The 27,022-nt window shown below is 42.5% G+C and overlaps 1 protein-coding gene across 1 annotated transcript; it reads left to right on the top strand.

The window, feature by feature from the left end:
* Positions 1-678: 678 nt before the first annotated feature.
* On the top strand, positions 679-12,731 carry dusp3a (dual specificity phosphatase 3a). Its single transcript, XM_079577698.1, has 3 exons — positions 679-890; positions 7,467-7,699; positions 11,569-12,731. The coding sequence occupies exons 1-3, from the start codon at positions 703-705 to the stop codon at positions 11,796-11,798; spliced, it is 651 nt and encodes a 216-aa protein (XP_079433824.1). The 5' UTR covers positions 679-702; the 3' UTR covers positions 11,799-12,731.
* The last annotated feature ends 14,291 nt before the right edge of the window (positions 12,732-27,022 follow it).

Below are 27,022 nucleotides of genomic sequence, written 5' to 3'. Positions count from 1 at the left end.
TGATCACGACTGATCATGACATACTATTAGGTCAATGACAGCTGACTCATAGGGATGATGCTGAAAAATGAACACAGTAAATAGGCCTATTTTAAATGACACAATGATCTGCACGCACAGGTACCACGCAGGTCGGCCATTGTTCTAAGTCGGCACCTTTCGTGTCATCTCTGGTTGGTCTCTTTCTTTGACCCAAGTCTGTCTGCTCTTTGATCCACTTGTCTCCAGTGCCGTGTACCGCTGGGTGTGCCTTCCAGAGGGCGAAGAGGGTCAAGCACGCGCGCACATTCACAAGCAAACAGGAAGTCTCCTATTCACGCTGTGGATGTGGAGCTAGTTTTAAGACGGTCAAAGTGCCCAAAATAAAGTGGGCGTTGTGACAGTTGAACACATATGGATGTAACTTGTTGAATCAAAGGGCTAAACATATGTGGATAGGCGGTTTACATCAATATCAGGCCGATTGTATCCTATCTGCTGTTGAAATCAGCACCGGAACTCCACCTGTAACACACGCAGCGCGCTTTACGCAGATGGACACCGTGGAGCTCGCGCCTCAGAGACACCTTGAGACGGGCACGACTCACGTGTGGAGCTAAAAATGCAGCAGATCAAACGGAGAGGAGCGCTGGGCTGACCGGGGAGGCGAGGTGGTGGGAATTCGCGCGGCTGGAGCTCGGAGAAGCAAGTGTGGCACCAACCATGAAGAAACACATGAGCCCCGGCAAACACCCACAGCCGCCGCCTTCTCCTGTCGTGCTCCCGCCGGTGCACAGCGGCGAGATCACCGTCCAGCAACTCAACGAGCTGGTGTCGGACGGCAGCGGCTTCTACAGTCTCCCCACGCAGCATTTCAACGAGGTCTACCCGAGGATCTACATCGGGAACGCGTGAGTCGCCTTTTTTTTCTTTTTTTGTTGTTGTAATCTCTGCGCGTATTATGTCAAATGTCCCGGGAATGCTGACAGGTGAGACAGGTCGGTAATAGCTCCAGACAATGACAACAGTGGCGCATGTCGCACGGCAGCCTGTTGTCCATGGAGCCATCACCGACATGCTGTTGTCACTAAACGCCCGTGCTCACAGCAGGATCAGTGGAGACGGAGAGAGAGGACACTCCAGCCTCCCCACAGGTGTTTTCTTTTGTGACATTGTAAGATCTGAAGTCTTTTTTTCCCCGTTATAGGCCTAATAACTCATGATCAGTGTAGCTCATAATAAACAGGCGCTGACATCCTAAGCCAGCACTACTCAGTCATAATCAATCATTACTGGTGTAGCCATCTTCTCCTGTGTGTTTTATGCATTCTGGTTTCCAAAAGGGAGTTTTTTACAATCACAACTCGGGTTGCCTCAGCTGAATATTGAGGGCTGATGCACACAGATTTGTGGCAACCCTGTGCAAGGGGATGTGTCTGCTTTCTGATTGGATAAGCGTCTGGAGAACCATAACAAAACTATGTAAACATAAACAACTTTTATATCACGTAGGATATGTGAGTGAAGCAACATTGCAGTCACTATATCGGTAAAACGTGTTTATCTTGGACACAGGCAGGTATAGTTTATGAAATATGTATTACAATTCTTGCATACCCCCCTTTAAAAGCATGGTGAATCAACTGTTGTGTGGATGTAGGGGGTGCAAAGTACAAAATAAATTGAAACGCCAAATGCTTTTTCAGTGTTTGACAGCCTATAACATCGTTGAAGAATTCTGATGCGCCTTGTCCTTGATCTCTGAATGTTGCACAGTAGCCGGTGTTGCAGCCTTGGGTTAAAATAATGGCCGCATGGTCCCTCCTAGAGAGCGCACACAGCAGGACCATACATCACGCAGTATATTAACCATAGTAGGGCTACAGGCATAAATCTCCGGTTGTTGGTTGATGGTGAACTATTGGCTCTGTAATGAACATGCTGACTCTTCACGAATTTACAGCCTGGTGTTCCTCCTGTGAGACCGGTTCCCCGTGCACACCCGGCACAGCTGAGTTACAGCCGTACTGCGTAACGTGTCAACCAACAGAACAGAAGAGAATACAAGCATTTATTTAATTCATTCACTTTTTATTACTAAAATGTGATGATGTTAATGAGAATGGATGGAACATGGGAATGTTAAAAGTCATTCAGCCCCGATATCTGAGCATACAGAGTGACTGGATTCATTCACTGATGGCACAGATTAGGGCTGCTCGATTATTGAAAAAATAATAATCACGATTATTCAAACGATTATTTGTTGCCTCTTTATTTTATTTATGTATTTATTAATTAAAAAAAACTATGCTGAATATTTTCTGTTTTCTGAACAATTAAAAGTAAGCCTCGATTAAGGAGAGGTCTCTGTTTCACACCTGCCCCCTGTTGGCCAGCCCTCACACCTGCGCAAGTAAACTGAGCAGCGCGGCCTGATGACATCATCACACAGCGCTGTTTGTTTTTATGCCATGGCACGTGAAATGCGAAGGGAAAATAATCCCATTGCCATGAAATAATGCAATAATCGTTTTTTTTTATTATGCTAATTTTGTAGTCGTTTAATGTAATAATCGAAATTTTAATAGAATTTCGATTAATTGCACAGCCCTTGCACAGATGGTGGTACAGGCCGTTCAAACAAAGCTAAAAACAAGCAGACATAGTAAGAAATTCTTTGGAGTTGAGTGGACGAGGCAAATTGAGAAAAAATCGAGTATGTTGAAAGTGCGTGGACTTCAAAACATTGTGAATGAAACAAAATACTGCTCCAAGTCTAAAATTTAGTAACAGAATAGCCATTATCAATGCACTTACTTATTTTATCAAGTCAAAGACTAACTTTACCTTTTGTATTTTGGCATTTTTCTCCTTTTTTGCTGAAGACTATGAACTTAAGTGTGTCAATGGGTCAATCTTTTGGCTCCGCTGGGGGAGAGGTGCACGGGGGGCCAGGACACTATACAAGCACATTATCGTAGCGCTGTAAGTGTGAGCGTGCCAATCAGCTTGGCTCCAATGCAACGCTGGCACACCCCCCATTCTTCATTGTTACTGTATTAGTCACACAACTTGGCAACGCGAGGCCCGATGTGTGCACTGTGCTGCTTCAGATACAAAAACATGTTCCTTCATGTTGTCCATCTTCTGTGACTTAACCCGTTTGAAGGTGGGACAATAAAGCAATAGAGAGCATGGACTTGACAATTACATTTTTTAATATAATCATAGGGGACGGGAAATTTCAAACACCTAACGCGTGACATCATAGCGTGACTGGCTTCTTTGCATAGATGAACCTGGAACGACAACTATATGTTCCTGGGATGACAGGTATAGTCCAGCAAAGGTAATCCAATTGTACACACTGTAATACATTTAATATTGTGGGCTCCGCTGTAATCCAATTACTGCTGTCCCCAAAGCGGTGGAGGTCCGGCGAAGCTCTAATGAGATATTACAAATGGCTGAGGAACAAGAGGCGCTATCGATTGTGGACTAAAGCCTGTGCTCTGTCCACCGGGACACGCTAAGTCTCTCTGCTGATGTATCTTATTAGTCCAGCTCTGTTCTACTTCAAATGCACTATGGGTCAGCACAATTATACGGCATCAACTGGGTTTCAAATTGATGTCGTTACTGAGTATCTCCAGCACATTGGAAGATGTTATTTAAAATATTAGTCAGTTTAATCAAGCATGGGCAATTTTAGCGAAAATCAAGTCCCGCTCTTGTGGCTTTTCGGCTCCGGTGAGCTGTGGTCTGGCAAAGTCCCTGCCTAATCCTAGTCTAATCTGGTGCCTCTCGCATTTAGGTCGTATTTAGGTTTTTAAACAGTTTGAAATCTGGTTCAGGCGTCACATTTTAGGCCTGTCACGATAACAGAATTTGAAGTTTGATATTTTGAGCCACGATATTATCACTTTTAATACCACAGAAACTCTACACACTTGAGCTTTAAAATGACAGGAAAGCGTTGTTTAAAAATGCTATAAACATGTAATACAATGAAGTACAATCTATTCATGGTGGGGAAAAAAAATCTAAAATAGAATCTGTCATGTATGGAACGTTCATAAAGTAATTATTGTGACAGCCCTATAGTCACATTCCCAGTAAACATAGTACATACATTTGTTGTGGCAAATTACAGATTATACTAAGAATTGTCTCTTTGGAAAGAAAAGGCGATATAGGGGTTACATTTGTTGATCTCATGTCATGCTATAGTCCTGTTATCGGCCAAGTTCAGCTCTTAATTTGCTCAAGCTTTTTCATCTCATGCCCTGTTACAAGACATCCCAGTGTTTTTATGATATACATGCTTTGTGTATTTTCATCCTTTCATTCTTTTCGTCCATTCCCAGTGTTTGCAAACCTCCGTCCTGGGTCGAAATATTAGGCACCCTACTATGAAGTCATTTGCGAGGGGGCTTACGAGGAGCAGTGGAAGGTGTGGCTTTGCGCTTTCAGAACCACTTGCTTCTTTGCTCGGCGTGCGTTTTAATAATAGATGCTGAGGGACTGCGGATCTCGGGACAGTCCAGGTAAACAGAACAATGCCATTGCCTCTGAACTAGTTGAGCTCAACGCATTTCTTTTACTAGAGGCTGCATGGTGTGTACGAAAATCACTATGTAGATGATCACAATTTGCTACATGATATAAATGACCTCTGCAGAAAACTAGAACTCCTCTCTCCATGGGGTCTTTTATAGAAAAACCTACTAATCCTATAGTTTAGACAACATTTTAGTCACCACTCAAAAAAGCTTGAACACACCAATCGAGATCGCACGAATCATAATTTAATTGCTATTACAGAACTCGCTTCAGTCTTACTTTTACAGGAAGTGGCGCCAGCAGCACTTCAACAATCAGATAGAGGCTGAGTGCTGTATGTCAGGGTATTTACTCATCACTTTCGGCCCACAGTAAAAGCTCGCTGCTTAGGCTAAATAGGACTGGGTGTAAAGATTTCGGGGAAAAACATTTTTTGCTACTTTCATGTCAAAATTGGAGATTGCAATTAGGGTTGGGACATTTTGGTCAAATGATCCACTAAATACAAGCTATTTGGGAGGTCTTTTTCCTGACGGTCACTGCGATTGCCGTTAGATTTGTGTTTATAAAATCAAGACTCGCCTGACTGCACTTTTTTCATGGCGCATTAACATTTTAGAGACGACTGTAGTACAAAATAATAAACTCGTACAAAGTATCGCATGCATTTCTGAACAGATTTGCAAAGATTTAAGCCACAAGGTGATGCAGATTTTAAACATAAGATCCCAGTCTGGATATTTTGTTGTTTGCACTAGATGTTGTACTAACGCTACATACAGTAACTGCTGCCTTTTGTGATTTGCAAATTGCAGCTGATCACATTGCAATTTTGGCTTGATTGTAATTAAATGTGCCGCCCTATAGAGCAGGAAATGCATTCCCTAAACATGTTATTCTTTGTGATTTGAACTCGTAAATGAAACGCATTATCCCCCCCCCCCCTGATTTGTGACAGATTTCCCAGTCCTAACGCATAAAGGGAGGAGACAGATGAGAAGGCGAGCTACGTGCAGTGACTGCCCTGAACATGACACACAGACAGATGGAGTGGCTCATCTCTCTCTCCTCCTCCGCTCATAAAAACAGAGGGAGGAAGGCAGGGTTCTTTATTGGAGGCTACAGAGGCGCCTCCAGGGAGCTGTGCAGGTCACCGGCCGCGCCTTCGATATTGACAGAGCCAGATATAGACACACACACACATACAGGACGGAGGATTTCTGTTTCAAAAATACTATGCCTTTTTTTTTAGCCTGTTAGAAAATCCTTACATGTTTCATCAGGAGAAGGAAGTGTTTACTCCAAGCCCTGGAAGCATTACCCCAGACGTGTTTTTGGTTATATGCCTCAGTTGAATAAATTAAATGGTTTTCTCTTATATTTTATTGCGAGCGTAAACCCGGACGCGCTAATTGGTAACACTAAACGCCCCATAAAACATGACTTTTGCCAAACACAAACGAGAGGCGATCGATAGCTGGACCCCGAGGATCTCTGGGTGGACACTGTGTCCAATGGCTCAATGCCAAACAAACCAAACGCTGTCCTCTCTCTGCCGGTTAGCCCTGTTCTTTATGGCTTGCTTCAGAAAGTGTGTATAAAGGACTGTTGGGATTGATTGATTTAATGTATTTTATGTCTATTTTTTATTTGGTGTAGGACTACAACTAAATCCCCCAAGCTTTTAATAATTCAAGAAATTACTTGTGCTTAGTGCATATTTGTAATTTTAAAATGAAAGAAGAACAAAGTAACTTGTTTACCTTAATAAATCCTTTTTGTAGTTCCTCTGGGGGTAATACAAGTGTTGATGGGATGATTGGGGGGTCTTTCATCTCCCCCTGGTGTCTCTGGCCAGAAAACCACTCTTGCAACTTTCCTTGCTCCAACCCGGAAACCCAATACACACTAATGGAATCACGAAGAAGAAGCTAACAGGCTAACGGGCAAAGCTAACTGCGGGCTAGCGCCACTTTAGGAGTATTTACAGCCAAGTTTCACTGAAAAGAAATATCTCCATTGTGTAATTGGATGTACAATATCCCTCTTTCCCTTTGTCTTTTCTGTCAGTGTAGTATTTACTCTCACGGACAATAAATGAGTAAAAAAAAACGCAACATGCTACAACACCTGCAGTGGCGCTTATGTCCTCTAGGGGCATGAGTTACTGAGTTCTGCTTTACTTGTCCCTGTCATGGGGTGAGGACCCATCTCTAAATGGATATTGATCATGATTACGTCCATGCAGGAAGGCCTCACCAAGCCCGGGAATTTACCCTGAGACCCACTTGCTGTGAGGTGTGTGCCAGCCATACTAGGATTGTGTTGGTGAATATTAAATAACAGCCATTCCAAGTCCACTTATGGGCATTACATCTTCATATTGCAAGATTTCTCCTCACCTTTCTGTAAAATAATATCTCTAACTGTATTTCCAGTGTTACAGATTTAATGTGATGTCAGACTAGACAAAATCAGCGCTCCATCACAGAATGCTTTTGTGCCCAGCTGTAACAGAGATGCTTGTATACTGCTTGCACAGCGCTCACTCTAATGCATTGTAATGGACTGTGTATAGCTGCCATAAAGGATACTGGCTATACATAACATCATAATAGTAGACAACTGCTGGCAAAGACCACTGTTAGCATTACTTTTGCTGCACTTTGGAAGAAACTGTTTCTTTTTGTCCCGGTCAGCACAAACACTTTAGAAAATGGGTTACTTTTCCTCACTGCAGTACTAGTACAGAGTGTTCAGAAAGTATTCATATTCCTCTCTATCTCCTATGATGTTATGTCCTATTGTGTATGTCTGATACTGGAAATGTTCTTAAAAAAATCAACACTAAAATGAAAAAAAAACAATTCTCGAACTTTCTCAACCCACTGTAACCGTACATCTGTCTGTTTCGGTACCAGGTTCGTGGCCCAGAACACGATGCGCCTGCAGAAGTTGGGGGTGACCCATGTCCTGAATGTGGCGGAGGGGACGTCGTTTATGCACGTCAACACCAGCCCTGACTTCTACGTCGGGACGGGCATCACGTACCTCGGTTTCCGCGCCAACGACACCGAACAGTTCAACCTCAGTGCCTTGTTCGAGGAGGGGGCGGAGTTCATCGACAAGGCGCTGGCGCACAATAACGGCAAAGGTATTGCTGACCATGGAAAAATATTAAGATAAATGAAAACAGTAATGGCTTTCTTATAGGTGGGTAGAGAAGCTAAAATATTTACTTAAATTACACTATAGTAATGACCCAAATAATAACCTAAGACACAGTCAAAAAGTACTGAGGTAAAAAGTGTGAGCCTGGATTTGAATGCCTTGTCTCGTCTAAATTTGCCTCACTCTTGAGTGCTGCTCCATATTATCGCAGTGTCCTGGATGTCCACACAGTCCCTGCACAAAGCCCCTGTAGTACAAAGTACTGACAAGTACACAGTGACTATGCATGTTTTTAAGATACTGTCTGTACAAAGCAATTTTATAGATGACACAAGGTTTTTCAGGGTGTTATGAAACTTCTTCTCCAAAGGCCCGTTATTTCTTGTCTCACTGCTGTGCACTTGGAAATCTGGATGCCTCTTTTATTGTAGAAAAGTAGTAGTATCTGATTTTAATGAGTGTTGGTGAGTGCGGGACGATGGATGGAAATTACCCTGTGGCTACAAGGCGGCCTGTCGTGTTTACATGCATGAGTCCTATATGTGTTGGTAAGGACAGTGAGTCAGCGATTTTGCGATATACGTAGTGTGGCTTCTTGTCCTGATGATATTGCATCAGAAACTGATTGTGATAATGATAATTTGGCAATATATTGTGGATCCTTCCTGCTTATCTTACCTTTAAGACATTTTCCTTTTTTCAGTAAGCAACAATGTTGTTAAGTTTAAAGGAATAGGTCACTGTTTTTCCATACTGAGATATGTTCATACCTGAGCTTAGACGAGTTGATGCGTACCTGCCAGGCCTTTACGCGTGCGCTCAGTCACGCAAAATGACCAAGATGTTGTTAGCATTTAGCCTCTCCTCCTCTCCTCTATGTGGCCAAACTTGGGTGAATTTAGAAGCGACCAAGCTCTTCCATCCCTATTTAAATACAGTTAATGAGAAGTTACACAAAATTAAAAATGGCGAAAAGGGGTGCTATATTTTAAGGCGTAATAATACCTTAGGAGCACTTTGACGTCTGTGCAGTAAAGTAGAGGAGCAAAGGAGAGGCTAAATGCTAACAACATGTTTCGTCTTTTTGCGTGACTGCGAGCACGCGTGAAGACCAGACAGGTACACATCAACTCGTCTAAGCTTAGGTAAGAACATATCTGAGTATGGAAAAACGGTGACCTATTCCTTTAAAAGTAAATGAATAAATGCATGTATAGCCATATTACAATAGAGAATCTGTTGACCGGACAATTACAGCAATTGTAAAGCACAGGTCTGTATTCATTCGGTCCGTTTAATATTTTGTGAAACAACAACAAAATCTACTGGTGTCTCGATAGCGAAAGCGTTTGTCTCCACAGATGAGCACGGTGTAATTAGTGACTGAACCTATCTCTTACAGCATGGATTTACCGTCAGCCCTGAGACCGGAGGCTCCTAACACTCTGTCAGCTTTGGCAAGTGCCTCACGCCCGAGTCTTAAATTAGGAGGGAAGAGGACGGCAGGATTCATCTGTCCAAACGAGCGGACACATGTGGAGAGGAGTTGTTGTTTTTTGGTTAGGGGGATGTCCTAAGAGTTTATAGAGGTCTAAACTACGGGGTTGGTAGGTTGTGCATCCATTAAGATTTTTATTCTGCTATATTCTCAGACTCCTTAAGTGACATGTTAAGCCCATAGTCTTGTCTCGATAAGCAACTACAGCTGAGGAGCATTGATCTGTGGAAGGTGCCTGATTAGATATTGGAGCGACGGCTCATTGACAGGACATTAGCCGCCGTGTGTTACAAAGGTAGGGGGCAGAGATGGATGTCGAGAGGGGCAGGAGGGGACACAGAGGAGTGTCCCGTTACGGCTTTTGTGCAGACGCCGCAGATCTGGACAGGCCATATCAGTCGTGTTGGCAGGACAAGGGCAGCAGCAAACAAACATGTTGATGCATAACATATTGGGAAGTTGTTATTGAGTTTGAGCTACATATTTTAGTTAAACCCATGATGTCAAAACTATTGTACTGCCCGTGTCTTGTTTGCAAATAGAAAAGACGTGGTGTTACACATAGGTCTCGCTCAGTTCATGTTGTATCTCCCATCGACTCACACAGGCAGGACACAGTGTGCTGGATACAGAGCCACACAAGATGATTGACTTTCTCCCAGCTGCTGCAGAGGTCAGAGGAGCATTTGCATTTCTTCCGCCTCCTGCTGGCAGAGGAAAGATGCTGCCTCGACAAAACCCTATTGTTTCTCTTTAATTCGTGACCTTCTTTTTATACATTGTTTTATTCGTTCACGCCAGTCCTGAGTCGTGGCGCTGGTTTTTCAAGCCACATTTGGGGAAGTGAAGTGTCCCTAGAAGTGGGATTTCTGAATGGTTGATTGAAAAGGGGAAAGGAAAAGGTGACAAGCTTCTGTCAATCTGCCAATACTGCCTTAGAGAAATGATATACCTTATGTCATACAGGATGCTCTGTTACCAAGCTCTATAGACCCTCGACAAATGGCTATTGTCAAAATTAACACTAGCAAGTCACCTGTTATTGATGACTTTTCCATTGTGAAACTTCATTGGTTTCACAAAGACAAATGAAGTTTTTTACTGAATCAGCTGTTCCATACACAGCTCTAGCACACTGCCCTCACAGAAAGAAGGACCTTGACTTGACTCATGGGCCTTTGGAGTTTACTTGATCTCTGTTCCCGGGTAGGTTTCATCCTGATGCTCAGATTTCCGCTAACACTAAAACAATAATAGCAATAGGATTCCCTCTGGGGTCAGGACTCCCAGGTAAAATACATTATGTATCACACTGGAGGTCCTACAGGTTTTAAATGGGTTCTACAATTACAGTTGAACCAGGGATGCTAATAGCTGCATACCATTGACAGCTTAGAACCTCCAATAACCCTCAGTAACAGTGCTTTAACTACGTTAGGGCTCCACTGAGAGAGAGCCCTTTTAGGTTTAGGACAAATTTTTTTTCACCACACAACAAACTAACAAGCCTAAGTATGGGGCTCATTCTGCTTTGTAACTGGATAATCGGCTCAACATCAAAACAAAAATGTTTTGCATAAACAAACTATTGCATTTTAAATGTTTTGTCTATGCAAATAAATTAACGTGATAATTGTTAATAGTAAAATCCTTCATATACTACACTGCGGTGGTGCAGCGGCTAGCGCTCTCGCTTCACAGCTTGAGGGTCCCAGGTTCAATTCCCACTAGGACAGGGCCTTTCTCTGTGGAGTTTGCATGTTTCCCCCGTTTCTCCTACCACTCTAAACATGTACAATATCCAATCCTCCGGCGAGGTGTTTGTGACCATTAGTCAGGCTTCACATCTGGAGACGGGTCACCAAATGCTGGCTCACGCTGACTGCTCACTGCTCCTCCATTTTGCCCCAGCGGCATTGAGGATGGGTCAAATGCAGAGAACAAATTTCACTACAGGAATCAATACAGCATAACTTAAATTAAAGGGACTAGATGGAGTTTAAAAATGTAAAAAAATATATATCTTTTTTCCACACGCTACATGCTCCAGCAATATCCTAATGTGTAGAATGAGCCCAGACCTGTTCACCTCAACTGCCGCTAAAATCCTGCACTGTCACTCAAAGAGTTGTTAATAAGGGCCTGAAGTGTCTTCATGCACAAGCTTAATATAGAAGCTGCAGGTACACGTAAGACCTGAAATTACAACTTCCATCTAGTCCCTTTAATATAAATTATACTTTATATCTTGGGATGAAACATCCTACCCTACCTTTAATGAACGGTCTAAATAAATATAGAAACATAACTGCATAGTGCTATTATGAATCTGTCCATTTGAAATGTGTCTCCAGGTAAGGTGTATGTCCACTGCAGAGAAGGCTACAGCCGCTCCCCGACCATGGTGATCGCGTACCTCATGCTGCGCCACAGGATGGACGCGCGGCAGGCGGTGGCCACCGTGCGCCACAAGAGGGAGATCGGCCCGAACGACGGCTTCCTGCGCCAACTGTGCCAGCTCAACGAGAGGCTGGCCAAGGAGGGGCGGCTCAACGGGGAGGTGGGCAAAATCAAGACCAAATGACCGTGGTCGTGCTGTGTTAGAGACGCTGTAGTACTATGTCCTCCCATCATGCCTTGAGACTGGCCCCACTTTGATCAAACCAGCACTGAATCACTGGGGTATTTTAAAGCAGTTCTCTGTAGATAAAAGTGGATTCAGAAAGTTTTCAGACCTCTTTTATTTGTTTCTATCTTATCATGCTGTAGTCTGACACTTAAGTTATATCGCTTTTTTAAATTATTAGTCAAATCAAATGTAATGTATTGAAAAAAATAATTGGGAAGAAGTATATTGTAGATTAGATTAGACAGTTATCAGCGCCAGACTTCAGCGTAACAACATGGCAACAAAAAGAGGAGTATGAACACTTCTTGAACCCGCTGTATATTCACACGCCACCCACACTACCACGCTGCTGTCTATTATGGGTATCCCTCCTCTTCGTAACAAGAATCTTTTCTAAATCACTGTCATGTTCTCACAAAGCATTCCTTCACTTTCTGACGGTGATAATCTTCATGTTTGTAGCCTGCTTTTTGTGGTAGAAGATTAGAGCACAATCATTCCATAGTGTCCACTGCCAGAAATGTCAGCAGTTCCTGAAACCCCCAAACAGTTTGATTGAAATCATTTAAATTCCTAATCTCATCAGGTTGTTGCAAAAATCTGAAATATTTTAAACATTCCACGTAAACGGTTTCCCCTGATACATGTAGTTTGTCCTCCTGACACGGGGAGGCGCTGTCGTTGGTTATTTCAAAACAAGCTCCTGTCACACAAGAATCACTCATGTCCTTGAAGCAGTTGACGGAGAGGGAATAGTGACATCTGCTTGAAGGATTTGTGATTCCAAAACATCGAAGATTAATCAAAATAAGTTCTTGCTCCCAGTGGTAACGCGATCTGAGAAATTATTCCCACCGCAGTGCACTGTGGAGGTCATAATCCAACACAGAAAGAGCAGTGAATAGCATAGGCTTGAGTCAGCCATAGGTCAGCGAAGTTCTCTCAACACACCTCATAAAACATACGACCTTCCAAGTATCACAAGGCCGAGATAAACGATCCAATCTGGACTCAACTGGGTCTTAAAATGGTCCCATGTCTCTCAGCCTTACTTGATTAAATAAAATAAAGTCCAAAATTGCAAATGACCCTGAAGAAGTCCACTTCCATAGATGATCTTGCTCGATGACCTGGACAAAAACCTCATTTTATTTGGGCTTCGGACTGACACAAGTTGTAATCTGGCATGTAAGTAAGTTATTGTGCCAGCTATGATTCAACCCGTTTCTCTTACCTTAGCTTATGGACCCCATCTGAATCTTCCAGTGCCACAATGAGAATCGAGCAAAAGATTATTCAGATTAACTTCGAAATGATAGACCTTTGTTTTATGAAGTTTCCTAACAGTGAAGCGGGTACAAACCAAATACTGCATGTGTTCTCTCTCTTCTATTCCGAGCCATTCTCACTAAATTGGTGTTTGTGTACCTACGATAAACATGCCCTTATTACTACACGACTTTGGTGTCAGTAATAACTGTTATAAGCTGCTCTCCCATCGTCATAGAGAGGGTCCACTGCCCGACACAGCCATCCGTGTCCGCCATTGTTAATCACGAGTGTGCCATACCCAGTAGTTCTGAGCACACTTTCACGATCTCCATTTTCTACTAAGCATTGCAATATATGTCAATACTCCTCCATTTTAATGTAATCACAGATAGTAGGTGTTACGTAGGTCTCATATATCACTGTATTTAATCAAGTATGTTACTGTAGTGCACCTAGTGGTGAGATGTGGAATTGTCAATGCATTCTTGAAATGTTGAGTAATTTGAAGTGAAAGCATAGGCCTAAACTTCATATCATTATGTAGCCCGCATTGATATATCTGTATACATAGGAGCAGATACATGTATACTGTATATACATATTAGTGTTGACATATATGAATGTATCAGCAATGTGTCTATAATGTGTAGGTATCTAGTCTGTCTGTCTTTATATGGCATTACAGTGTAATCAGCACTTTTCAGTTCTGCATGTACCACAATACTCAAGTGTACATGCAAAGTACCATCATTTATTTATAATATAATACTATATACTGCAATTACTCTGCTTATAACTGTGAGGGTTTGAATGCTTATCTGTGTAACGAGGCATGTCATTGCTATATGTGAGTGAGAAGACATAAGTCACGGAGGGACTTTTGGTTCTTCATAATTGCCATTTAACAGGACATTTCCAACAGCGTTGATTTTCCGATATTGAATTCGTATTTCAATTCTTATTTGCGTCTTTAGTTATAGATTTATTCGCACAGACCCCAGACAAATGCTTGAATGATTAAGGTCACAGTTGCACTGTCACTGATGGCCACACGGTTATCGCAGAAGCACTGAAAAGATGCATTCAAGGAGACAATGTTTGCTTGCTTTTAAGATTTTTATTGTACACAACGTACATTATCAAATTGCAACACAAGTAATAGAAACCTGTGAAATCTTTCCTGTAGTATGAAATTGAATCTGTTGCAAGTAATGTCTAATCTGCCACCTATTATGACTCCTGCCAATGACGTTTTATTGTCAGTATTGTCATGCAGGGTAGTTACTTTTTCTAAGCAACATGCCTCTTTATATCCTCCGATCATCTCATGAATCTAAACCAAACACTTCTCAGAATCTTTGATTTGTGCAGCCTTTCTCGGTGGTTGTAGCTGGTGAGATCAGCTACTCGAGGCGCTGGTCAAGTATAGTGTCACCTCATTACAAACATCAAACCACACATAATGATTCTATTTCAGCTCCAGAGGCACTTGTTGTGACTGCAGGCCGTGTAGCGTAAGGGTCTACGGTCGTATTGTTGCTTCACACTTAACTCTGTGGCTGCGCCAGTCACATGAAGAAAAGTGTTTTTGAAATACCACTAGAATCTGCGTAATACTGCCCCAATACAAATAAAAGCAACAATTTGAAACAAAGTTTGGATATTTTCTTTACATTAGTCCAGAAAGGGTTCACACTTAAAGCAATTAACTGCCTGAACTTAAACACACTGGTTATCGCAACAACGCGACAGGTTGAGACTACACAGCATTTGATCGTCACAGCAGGTCTGGCTAATTTTTTAACCTGCATTTTAGTCAAATTTTGACACAAATATGTTTAGAATGAATAACACCACGGAGCAAGGTGTTTCTGCACATTCATGCATTGACGTGTAACACTGCCACCTGCTGTTCAAATTTGATTTGCACAAAGTTCAAACTGCTTCTTTCTAAAGGGATGTAAAAGAGACTCAATCAGACGTAATGAAGCCTCAGAGTTTAAGGATGTTGCTTGGTTTTGTACTGTGTTTCTATGTGAGTTATATAAAGGCTATGTATTCTTGCAAATGGTCGAATGTGAAATGCCATTGATGTACAATATTATGTACGACGTATATACTGAGTATGTAAATCACTGAGCAATTGAATTGCTGATTTTACCACATATCCTGGGGTAATTTGCTCTGTAAGATATAGTCTCATAATTTGAATGTACTAAACTTTGAATTGTAAACCAATCATTTTGTTTGTCCTGTTACAGGGATCTTTTCTTTAAATCCACCTGTAATCATGGTTCATTTTGTACAGACAATGTCCAAAAGCGTCCTACATGTCCTGGTTTTCTGTATAATTTTCAGATGAGTCACCAGTAAAAGCAGTTAAAGCTGCCAAACTGTAACTACTACAAAACAGTTCAAAAAGCAAATTGGGTGAAAATTACTAATGCAGATGACTTCCTGTTACTACCATAGTACCGGCTCTAATAGTGCACCAAATTTTACAATGACTGTAATGTTGCATCATGGAAACTCCTCTGGATGCAATGACCCGGGGCCAGAGAGGAGCAATTTCCTATTAATGTTAGGCAGAAGTCAGTGATACCACCTTATTCCAAGATTAGGCTGATGGAGTTTTAGCACAACACGCCCACTGCCTGACACCCTTTCCTCACTTTGGTTTGGTGCCATAGTCTTCTTCAGTTTTGTAGTTTATGTATAAGCGTAATGTAAATGACACAGTCTTCACAGCAGCCCACCTGAAGCCTTACAGCAAAGATCGACTTTTAGTTTTTGAGTTCTTCACCTCACAGTGGGACGGGACCGAGGCATTGTTGAAGTGCACTTGATTTTGAATTGTTTTTTAATATTACCTTGAAAGAAGTCTTTTCTTTCTGATGTTTATCAATAAATGGCAGAGGTATTAACATCACCCTGAGTCGACTATTTTTCTTATGAAAGGAAACTTTATTATCATCCGCAGATCGAAAAGGTTGAGTTACACTGATGTATTTGTTTATATAATCTAACTTAGGTCTTTGGTCCCATCTCATATTAAGACCAATGGTAAGAATATCCCACTCAATCTTTTTTCTTTGTATATAAAGTCCAGGGACAGATTTATAAAATGATTCTATCCAATCTGTGTAATAATGTTTTGTGTTCACTGGTAATGTTTTCTAATTCCACTAGATGGAGCCAAATCCACACCTGACTCATGCAGTTCAGGCTGAAATCCAGGGGGAAAGTCCTGTGTCATTTCACTTTCATAGATTCCTTCCCTTTTCCCCACGAAAGCCCCAAATCCTCATCAATTACCACAATATATGCCCTATAGTCTGAAATATTTACTGCCCAGTTGTCAATCATAATGAATGAACAGAGTGGCTTTGGTTTCCGGCCTTGTTTAAACTCTGCAGGATCATGTTAGTGTAACAGAGGGAAGAGGATAATTTCAGTGACACAGGATTTCTTATATTGATGAATATAAGAGGAAGTCCTGTTTGATGTTTGTTTATGAAGGAGATGATTCATCGTGGAGAAACGGGAAACGGGTCCAGCCTTCCAGCGAGTCCAGGCCCCCGGAGCAAGCTGTGAGCATTTATCATTTAATACTCAGTGTAATGGAGGTGGTTTGGGCTGGTCAGCTGGGTAGACGGTGGGGAGAGCAGTGTAAAGGATGCTCAGCCCGATTAACGACAAATATGAAATTGCACTACTATTTCATAAATGTCCATCCTTCCATTTTTCTTCCCTGTTTATCAAGGGTCAGGTCGCATAGGGAACAGCCTACTCCTGGTCGGAACAGATTCCCGAGCCTCAGATTCTCGACGTGGAGGAGCAGCGACTCTACTCTGAACTCCCTCGGCAAAAAGAGCTCCACCCTGCATGTCTTAAAAACCTAACATTAGAACCAGGGGTACGGAGAGCCCTGAGTACTTGAGCACTTGGCAGGAGGTACTTTGAATAACCTCAATTTTATTTTTATTTTTTATTTTCACTTTTCTTTGAAGGTAACATTGTGTGTAATCTCAATATGAGCTTCAAAGAAAATTTGGTTTGTTAGCTACATTTGGAACATAACACTCAAAAATGAGACGGAAATGTGACAAAAAAGTGACAAAATTGTGATGAAAAAGTGACAAAAAATGACGAAAATGTGATGGAAAAGTGACAAAAATGTGACAAAAATGTGATGAAAAAGTGATGGAAAAGTGACAAAAATGTGACAAAAATTTGATGAAAAAGTAAAGAAAAAAGTGATAAAAAAGTGACAAAGAAGTGATGAAAAAGTGATTAAAAAGTGATGAAGATGTGATGGAAAAGTGACAAAAAAGTGATGAAGATGTGATGAAAAAGTGATAAAGAAGTGACAAAAAAGTGATTTAAAAAGTGACGAAAAAGTGACAAAAATTTGATGAAAAAGTAAAGAAAAAAGTGATAAAGTGACAAAGAAGTGATTAAAAAGTGACGAAAAAATGACAAAAAAGTGATGAAGATGTGATGAAAAAGTGACAAAGAAGTGACAAAAAAGTGACGAAAAAGTGACAAAGATTTGATGAAAAAGTAAAGAAAAAAGTGATCAAAAAGTGATAAAAAAGTGACGAAGAAGTGACGAAAAAGTGATGAAAAAGTAACAAAGAAGTGACAAAAATGTGATGAAAAAGTGACGAAAAGTGATGAAAAAGTGATTAAAAAAGTGACAAAGAAGTGACAAAAAAGTGATTAAAAAGTGACAAAAAAATTACAAAAAAGTGATGAAGATGTGATGGAAAAGTGACAAAAAAGTGACAAAAAAGTGATGAAGATGTGATGAAAAAGTAACAAAGAAGTGACAAAAAAGTGACAAAAATTTGATGAAAAAGTAAAGAAAAAAGTGATAAAAAAGTGACAAAGAAGTGATGAAAAAGTGATTAAAAAGTGATGAAGATGTGATGGAAAAATGACAAAAAAGTGATGAAGATGTGATGAAAAAGTGACAAAAATTTGATGAAAAAGTAAAGAAAAAAGTGATAAGAAAGTGACAAAGAAGTGATTAAAAAGTGATGAAGATGTGATGGAAAAGTGACAAAAAAGTGACAAAAAAGTGATGAAGATGTGATGAAAAAGTAACAAAGAAGTGACAAAAATGTGATGAAAAAGTGACAAAGAAGTGACAAGATCATAGAGATAAGAAAAAGTGACAAAAATTTGATGAAAAAGTAAAGAAAAAAGTGATAAAAAAGTGACGGAGAAATGACGAAAAAGTGACGAAAAAATGACAAAAAAGTGCTGAAGATGTCATGAAAAAGTGACGAAAAAGTGACAAAGAAATTATGAAAAAGTGATTAAAAAAGTGACAAAAAAGTGATAAGAAAAAGTGACAAAAATTTGACAAAAATGTGATAGAAAAAGTTAAGAAAAAGACACATAAGGACGAAAAAGTGACAAAAAAGTGATAAAAAAGTGGGGAAAAAGTACCGAAAATGTGACAAATATGTGTGAACTATATACAGTAGGCTAGTTATGCTGCTTTTATCACTGTAGGTCCAACAGTTCCATCCACCAGCTAGTAGCCTACGTCCTATATATTGTACATTTGTTGCACCTACGGCGCTCTGTTACCATGTTGTACATCTGTCTTCGAAAAGAAATCATCACTATAATTGAATTTCTTCCTTTACCTGTGATCATTTTGTTGTTAGTTTACGCTTCAGATCTCTCCAAGATTCTGCACTATTTGATACAAACGTGCCTAAACTCAACCAAACTCCGCTGAATCTCTCTGAATGGGCCTCGTCAAACTTCCTGACAGTAATCCGTCGCAGCGCTTTTTGTCTACTTTCATCTGCGCTCTGATTTGGAACATCTTCATCCAATAGGAAGCACACGATGTCTGCGCTTTAAACCCCGTCATCCTCAACGGCCCTCGTCCCTGATCGCGATGCGGGAACTCAGCGGGTGGAGAAGGAGGAGGAGCACATCTGTGGAGCAGCCTTAATTATTGGGAATCGCTCAGGAACGGGGCAGAGCGCGTCAGATCCTCTTCCAAAACGCTCCTCTCCGCCTGTTTTTACGACACCCACTGTGCGTTGTTACGGGCCCCGGGGGTTTGATTTAGTGCTCTGACTTCAAACAGCTGAGGTTGAGAGTTAACAAGTGGTTCTGTGACGGAAGTTTATGTAGGGGGTTGGTGAAAGTTACTGGCCTGACTCATTCACAATATACATAAAATACAAGTTTCGGAAGCTGCGATTGTGACGGACATGGCGCAAAACGGGCCCCTGTCCTGCGCTTTATCTGGACTTTAGCTTTGGATTGAGGGGGGCTCACGCTTTAATCACGAGACAGGCCTTATTGCATGCCCCTATAATGGTTCCCAAACTTTTCACTCCAAGTACCACTTTCACAAGTACCACACTTACCTCATTCCCCACAAAAACCTTGAGTCAGTGTCCTGCCAGCAGCGTTCACCAGGCTTGCAAGCTGAACTCTCCCCTCCCTCTGCAGCCCAGCATTGGTTTACTTTGCTCTCTCTCATGCATTGTTTTTTTTTTAAATTCTTATTCTCTGCCTGTGCTTGACATGAGGTCGAATTTACAACAAAGCCAAACTGAACTCGACCGGGGAAGCAGATACCCCCCCTTTATGTCTGAAGTAATTAATTGCATCGCCATAGTAACTTGATTTGTAAAAATATTGACTTGGTATGAGCTGCCAGCGTTGGCCCGTGTGTGCAGTAGGAGGTGACAGTGTTGAAACACAGGCATTCTCTCCATCTTTAAAACACATTTGTCAGCCGCAGTTTGGCCCCGGAGCTGCGTAGTGTTACTGCAGCAAAGGACCCGCTGTTCAGCCTCACTGTAATGACACTGTGTTCGCCATGTATTGTACAGTACATGGGGAAGAAGCTTCATTTTGAGGAACTCTGGAGGAGCATTGACAGCTGGAGAAGTGGGAGCAGCGGTGTAGCCAATATGAAATCTACTTTACTCCAGTAGTTGTCGAATCTGTTTCACTCCTACTGTGACAGAGAGTACTTTTACTCGAGTAGGGAGTGGAGCCAAAATTTTTGCCTTCAGCGCGGTTCGGTTTTGGTTCAGACGACATGGTGAGAGCTGCAGTTTTATGTTGTACACTTCTGGGAAACGTGTTTTAAAGATACACAACGTGCACTCAACGTAATCCTGTCCAGATGCACCGCACCACTCAATTAGCCTCACCTGCTCACAGCCGACAGGGAGAGAGGGAGGGAGATGGAGAGGGAGGGAGAGAGGGAGGTGGAGGGAGAGAGAGGGAGAGAGGGAGGTGGAGAGATAGGGAGAGAGAGGGAGGGAGATGGAGAGAGAGGGAGAGAGAGATGGAGAGAGAGGGAGATGGAGAGGGGGGAGTGAGAGGAGGGAGAAAAAGAGAGGGTGACAGAGAGAGAGGGAGCGAGAGAAAGGGAGTGAGAAAGAGAGAGAGGGAAGGAGAGAGGGAGAGAGAGAAGGAGAAAGAGGAGGGAGAAAGAGAGAGGAGACAGAGAGAGCGGGAGGGAGAGGGAGATGGAGAGAGAGAGAGAGAGAGGGGGAAAGGGAGAAAGAGGAGGGAGAAAGAGAGAGGGAGACAGAGAGAGAGAGGGAGCGAGAGAGAGGGAAGGAGAGAGGGAGAGAGAGAAGGAGAAAGAGGAGGGAGAAAGAGAGAGGAGACAGAGAGAGAGAGGGAGATTGAGAGAGAGAGAGAGAGAGAGAGGGAAAGGGAGAAAGAGGAGGGAGAAAGAGAGAGACAGAGAGAGAGGGAGGGAGAGGGAGATGGAGAGAGAGAGAGAGAGAGAGGGAAAGGGAAAGGGAGAAAGAGGAGGGAGACAGAGAGAGAGAGGGAGTGAGAGGAGGGAGAAAAAGGGAGTGAGAGAGAGAGAGGGAGAGAGAGAGGAAGAGGAGGAAGAGAGGGGGTTAGAGAGAGGAAGAGGAAGTTGGTGACAGACAGACAGACAGACAGATACAGTATGTAGGGTGTGAGAGAGAGAGAGAGAGAGAGAGAGAGAGAGAGAGAGAGAGAGAGAGAGAGAGAGAGAGAGAGAGAGAGAGAGAGAGAGAGAGAGAGAGAGAGAGAGAGAGAGAGAGAGAGAGAGAAAGAGAGAGAGAGAGAGAGAGAGAGGGATGGGGGAGTTACTAGTGTGTACTAGGTGGTTCAAGTACAGTACCTCGGTTCAAGGGCTCAGTGTTGTTTCAGGCCTGTAAAGGACTGCATCTAGATTTCAATTTACTCCACCAGTCTTGGTTTCTTGAAGGCTCTTGTCGGTCCACGCTGCTCATCATTAATTGTCATAGTTTTAGAACAAACACATTTTACTTTGTTCAAGGTGAAACATAATCCAGACGCTGAAAGACACAGATTTGATTCCTAAACCGGGGGAGTCTTTCTGCGTCGAGTTTCAGAGCTCTACTCGTACCCGCATAGACTTCCGGGTGCTCGGGTTTCCCCACCACTAAAAACATGTACAATGGTGTCCTCACGTCTAAACATATATATAATCCCTACCCCCCGTCTTTCACCTTCCCTGGTCTCTCACAAAATGTGCAGCTCCTGTCCGTGCGCTGAAGTGGTGATTTCAAGAAAAGCTGCTGTTGATGCGAGCACAAGGCTGGACTGTGTCAGGAGCCGCTCTCTGGGTGGTCTCTGCAGAACACCTTTTACACGACGGGTCCGAACCCCCCCGCCATTCAACGCACCACGGCCCATAATGATCATTTATGGGATTATTCACACATGGTTATTATACACTTTTATTAATCTTGTTAAAAAAAGAGAAAGAAGTCCGGTCTGAAAATAGCCGGCGCAGGAGCCTTTGCCGACTGTTTGGATTGTCACGCTTAATTGAAGAGGCTTGCGATGAATTCTGGGAAAACCTGGCAGTGTTAAAGAATGTGCAGACCATTGTTCAGTCACCAGTCACATTCATCGCACTGGCTTTTCCCTTGTTTTTCTTTTTCCTCTCTAAGCCGTGTGATATTCATGGACAGTCCTGTCGTTAAAGTAACACATGTGATCACAGTTTGTTTAGTATAGGAGTGTTGTGTTTTCGAAAAGGCCTATATTTGAGCCTGAGCTTCTTTGTTTAAGTAAATGGTCTGTGGAGATGCTGGAAATGGCACCAGGACAAACAGGCCTTTGGTGAAGCGAGAGTTAATTACGCCTTTTGTTACGAGGGATGTGTTTAGATGTGCAGAGTTGAAGAGAGATGAAAGTGTGAGAGGTTCTGGACAATCTTCAAAAGACATGATTTGGTTGGATTCTGGTCAGTGTCTTCCTCAAATATTGTCAGTAGGTTTAGCTTTGATGCTCTGATTTAAACAGATTTTGACTAAGCCTCCCTGCATGGAGCAACAGCAGCCACAGAACTGTGAGAATGTTGGATTATCCCAATCCGTGACAATTCAATAATGTTGAATATGGGTGTAGATTTTCAGCCATGCCCAGCAATTTGAATCAGGGCAGCTTCAGCTTTAGAATTAATGAGAGGTAGATAGAGCACCCCTCCAGGAACCACCTTAGAGGGGTTTGAGCACCCCAATGATCCTGGGGGCTCTGTTGTCGGGGCTGCGTACCCCTGGTAGGGTCTCCCATGGCAAACTGGTCCTAGAGGTGACGGGTCAGACAAAGAGCGGTACTGAAGCCCCTTATGAGCGACCAACAGGCCCGTTTAAAGGAATAGGCCACCGTTTTTTACATACTGAGATATGTTCTTACCTTACTGTGCAGATTTCGAACTACTCCTCGCCTTCAGATGGGCTACACCAGGGGTAGGCAACGTCAGGCCCAAGGGCCAAATCTGGCCCTTCAGCACAGAACCTCTGGCCCTCAAAATGATTTTGAGAAACATTATCACACTAATCACTATACTACACACTATACTTTTAACATTATTAGAGTTAAATGGGAGAAAAAAGGGTAGAAATACTGTCAATACACCCAATTAGGTCATATATTATGTACAACACTGGCATTTGAAGGAAGGCACTGGAAAAAGAACAATCGTTTTAAGGGAGAAATGACGAATCTACTTACATTAAGAGATTATATCTAAGGTTTGAGTTGATTTGGTCTGGTCTTAGATGAGATAAAACCTCTAGATTATTTTGTGTCATTTCAAGTGAAAAACAATTGTCTGATTTCAAGTGGGTTTTATTCTTGTTACATTGACGCTAGCATTTGTATCTTGGATTAGTTCAAACTGACAGAAGAACTTTTATTCAAGCAATTTTAAGTAATTTATCTCATTTAAGATGGTCATGTTTCCAGTGTTGTGCTTTACTTTGGGCTAATAATCAGCGACTTCCGCCCTTGGTCTATTTACAATAAAGAAAATCGGCCCTCCGTCAAGAAAACTTGCTTACCCCTGGGCTACACTGTGGAACTCTCTCCCAACTGCTCTGAAACTGCCGACTAACATTAACATCTTTATCAGAGAGCTCAAACAGTGGCTCAAATCGGGCCAAAGTTGTTCAATAATGTGTTTTGTTGTAACCTAAAAGCCCTCTATGGACAGTTGTTGAAAATGAGCACATGCAACCTAAAAGCCCCCACTCTAAACAATGCATCTGGTTCGTCCAATTAAATGCTATGTCCATATTAAATAAATAAATAAATAATCCAACATTGAACCAGTTCCGGGCACAAAGTGTGTTCACCGCACCGCCATAGATTTGCTAACCTCACTGTTAGAAGCTCAAAATATGTGTTTGCTGAATCATTCCCACAGCTGCCTACAGAGGGAGCTCTAGGCAAGATGTCTCATTCACTGTTTTATCTTGTCTTTGGTATTATTTCATATTATAAGACAGAAAGGTTGCCTCCCGTATACATTACTTTAACAACACTAAATAAACCTGACAAAACATTTTCTGAAATATATAATCCGGTAAAGTAATTATGTGAAATGTATTGTATCCTTTTGTCAAAGCCTGATTTGGAGCCTCTAATGCAGAATCACAGAACAGTTTTCGAACGGTGACTCAGTACAGAAGCACTCTTTTATTGGCTGAATGAGGTTTCTCTCTTTTCTCTTGTGTCTAAGTATATCTCCTGTGGCTGCGCGTCGTGCTGTGAGCCGCAGACCAAACCCACACTCTTCCCACAGTTCCTCCGACTCGCCGCCGAAAGCCTCTGTCAATGGGTCGCTTTCTATTCTGAAGATTCTCTAAAAAGCTCCAGCGCAAACAATAGGAATGCTCTGAGCAGGGATTGTGACAGCCAAGAGTAAATCTCCTGTTTTCCTGTGAGTGTGCCACATAAAAGAGCAAGAGAATCCCTCCATAGGAATCCTGTGTGGACTTTGAGCTTATCCTGTTTCCGCTCACTCACACTCACCTCCCAATGACCTCCTGCAACACAAGATGCACTAAATAAAGCAATAAGTTATGAGACGGCTGTAATTCTCTGATGTGTCTACCTTTTGTTTCCTGTCTATCTTCATCCAATCACAGGCCGTATGTTTGTCTCAACCAATCACCTCCCGAGACCAGTGATACAATGCACGGCTTGGTAGTGGCTTTGTAATGAAAGCCGAATCTCTGGTATCCATGTTTTTAAAAGCACTGTTCATGAGGCTAACTTTTGAATTGTTTTCTCTAAGGAAGCCAGTCCTATAACTCAATGTAAGGCTTGCGTTTGAAAAGCAGCCATTTTAGCCATTTCATTTGGCCCAACCAAAACATCCCTATTCTGACACAAAACATGAACTGCCGTATTTTCCGGACTCCAAGTCGATCTGGAGTATAAGTCTAACTAGCCAAAAGATGCATAATAAAGGAGAAAAAAACGTCTATAAGTTGCTCCAGAGTATAGGTCCCACCAGCCTCCCTGGTGCACTGTTGACAAGCCTCTCCCGGCAGCACGTTGTTCGCCCATTTGCAAACGTGTTCCTCTAGCTGTGGTCATCAAGCTTTTTTTGTTTTCTTCATTGCAGTAAGAGTAACCTCCGCTTTTCCCCAGTCTCTCACAACTTTCTCGCTCACTCCAAACTTTCTTTCTGCTCCTCGATTACTGTTTTAAGCTGTATATTTCACTACTTGCTGCTTTTAATGGTCAGAATATGATTTTGTTTTCTTTGATTTGAGTTCAGAGTTGCAGATACTGGCACACAAGCCTAGAGCGCCCCCTCGCGGCCGTCAGTGTGCCAATACCGAACATGTGAAATTATATATTTTGATATATAAGTCCCCTCCTGGAACCGCCACCTAACGTGGTGGAGGGGTTTGAGCGCCCGAATGATCCTGGGAGCTCTGTTGTCAGGGGACTTCGTGCCCCTGGTAGGGTCTCCCATGGCCGGTCAGACAAAGAGCGGTTCAGAAGACCCTCATGAGAGACCAACAGGCCCAGTTAGAACCATGAGGCCGTCCTTCCGTGGACTCACCACCTCCAGGAGGAACCATAAGGGCTGATGCAATGTGATCCCACGACCTGGAAACGGAAAAGTGGAAGAAAGTTGATGGATGGATATATAAGTCGCACCTGATTATAAGTCGCACCTCTAGCCAAACTATGAAAAAATGTGCGACTAATCGTCCGGAAAATACGGTAATAGCTAAAAACTGAGACCAGTTATAAACATCCACACTTGCATTGTACTCTTTGAAATGTATGTAATTAAAATGTTTGCCGCAAATGAAGGAACATCTGTGCAAAGTGGCATTTGAAAAATAAAAGAAAATGTCTCTTCTTACATTCGGTCAACCATTCGCGGTGAAGTCCTAAGAGCCACTCATAAGACTCGATTTAGTCATGGACGTCACATCACTGCTCGTTCCCCTCAAATCATCCTGTCATTTTCTTCTCCACCCACATCCACATCGCAGGAGCAGCAGAACAGTCAGCCTCCTCAGCCCCCCACGTTGACCAGGGTCTACTCCTGTCTAACCCAGGGGAGTAGAGGTCTGATTCGAAATGTTGCAGATATGCCCCAAGTCAAGTGCCAGTCGGAAGAAAGTTACACAATCGGGGGGGCAAGCAAAGGGAAGGAAGGGGAGAATCCAGCGTCCGGACCAGCCCTGTGTATTATGTAACGACAGCGAATATGACCAAACGAGTGTGTGAACATTGGGAAAGCATCTGAACCGTTTTTCGATTTCAACAGTGCGATAAACAAAGCAGAGACAGTGTCAATAACGAGGCCCTTTCAAACGGGTCCAGGGTCAGAGCTGCACCATTGATCAGGACTTGCGGGGCCCCTTTGTAGTCGCCGGCGAGATTTACGCGCTTTCTAATTGCGATGGCAGACATTAAAGTGACGCGAGAGTCTAACAATGTGAGCGGCAGCGTTTGTTTCCTATCACAGCACCAAAGCCCCGCGCTGACTTCTGTGTGTGAGGGGGTTTACGGACCAATGATTCACAGCGCACTGTTTGAAAAAGAGATGCTTGTTTACGGTGAGAAAAGGCCGCTTTGTCTCACATCGACTTGGAAGTTGTCTCAATATTTGAAGCTCATCTAATTGGCATTTTGGCCACTTCTTCTTCTTCTCTTATCATGATCCAAAATAGCAGGAAGAAAACCCCAAAAGTTTAAATTGAGCCTGGGATGACAAGGGTTGTGATGTCGGAGGAAAGGCTATAATTGGGGTCTGGCTTTGAGCGGACAGTGCAGGGAGCATCCAGACTTTAATTGTAAAAGCACAGAGGGGAATAGGCTCAAGCTGTTTTTGGAGATACTTTTGAACTGGATGATACAAAATAGACGATCAATCCCGACAGTGGCTGACTGAGAGAAGTGAGGCTGCAAACCTGCGCCAATCACCCATTGTATTTGCCCCTAATGTCCAAACAGTTTGAATATAGTTGTAACTTTAACTACATAATCATCATTTGCCGTTACAGTCTATAATCCCACTGTATAATTTCGGATTCTTCCTTCCTTTCTTTCTTCCTTCCTTTCCATCCTTGTTTGCAGAGTGC

Source organism: Gobius niger (assembly GCF_951799975.1).
Source record: "Gobius niger genome assembly, chromosome: 19".
In the NCBI taxonomy this organism is placed as follows: Eukaryota; Metazoa; Chordata; class Actinopteri; order Gobiiformes; family Gobiidae; genus Gobius; species Gobius niger.
The sequence above is the reverse complement of the archived record's forward strand: the minus strand, read 5'-3'. Positions and strand labels throughout refer to the sequence as shown.

Coding starts and splice junctions, on each gene's coding strand:
- dusp3a (XM_079577698.1), top strand. CDS start 703: ATGAAGAAACACATGAGCCCCGGCAAACACCCACAGCCGCCGCCTTCT. Junction 891..7,466: donor AGGATCTACATCGGGAACGC/GTGAGTCGCCTT, acceptor TTTCGGTACCAG/GTTCGTGGCCCAGAACACGA. Junction 7,700..11,568: donor GGCGCACAATAACGGCAAAG/GTATTGCTGACC, acceptor ATGTGTCTCCAG/GTAAGGTGTATGTCCACTGC.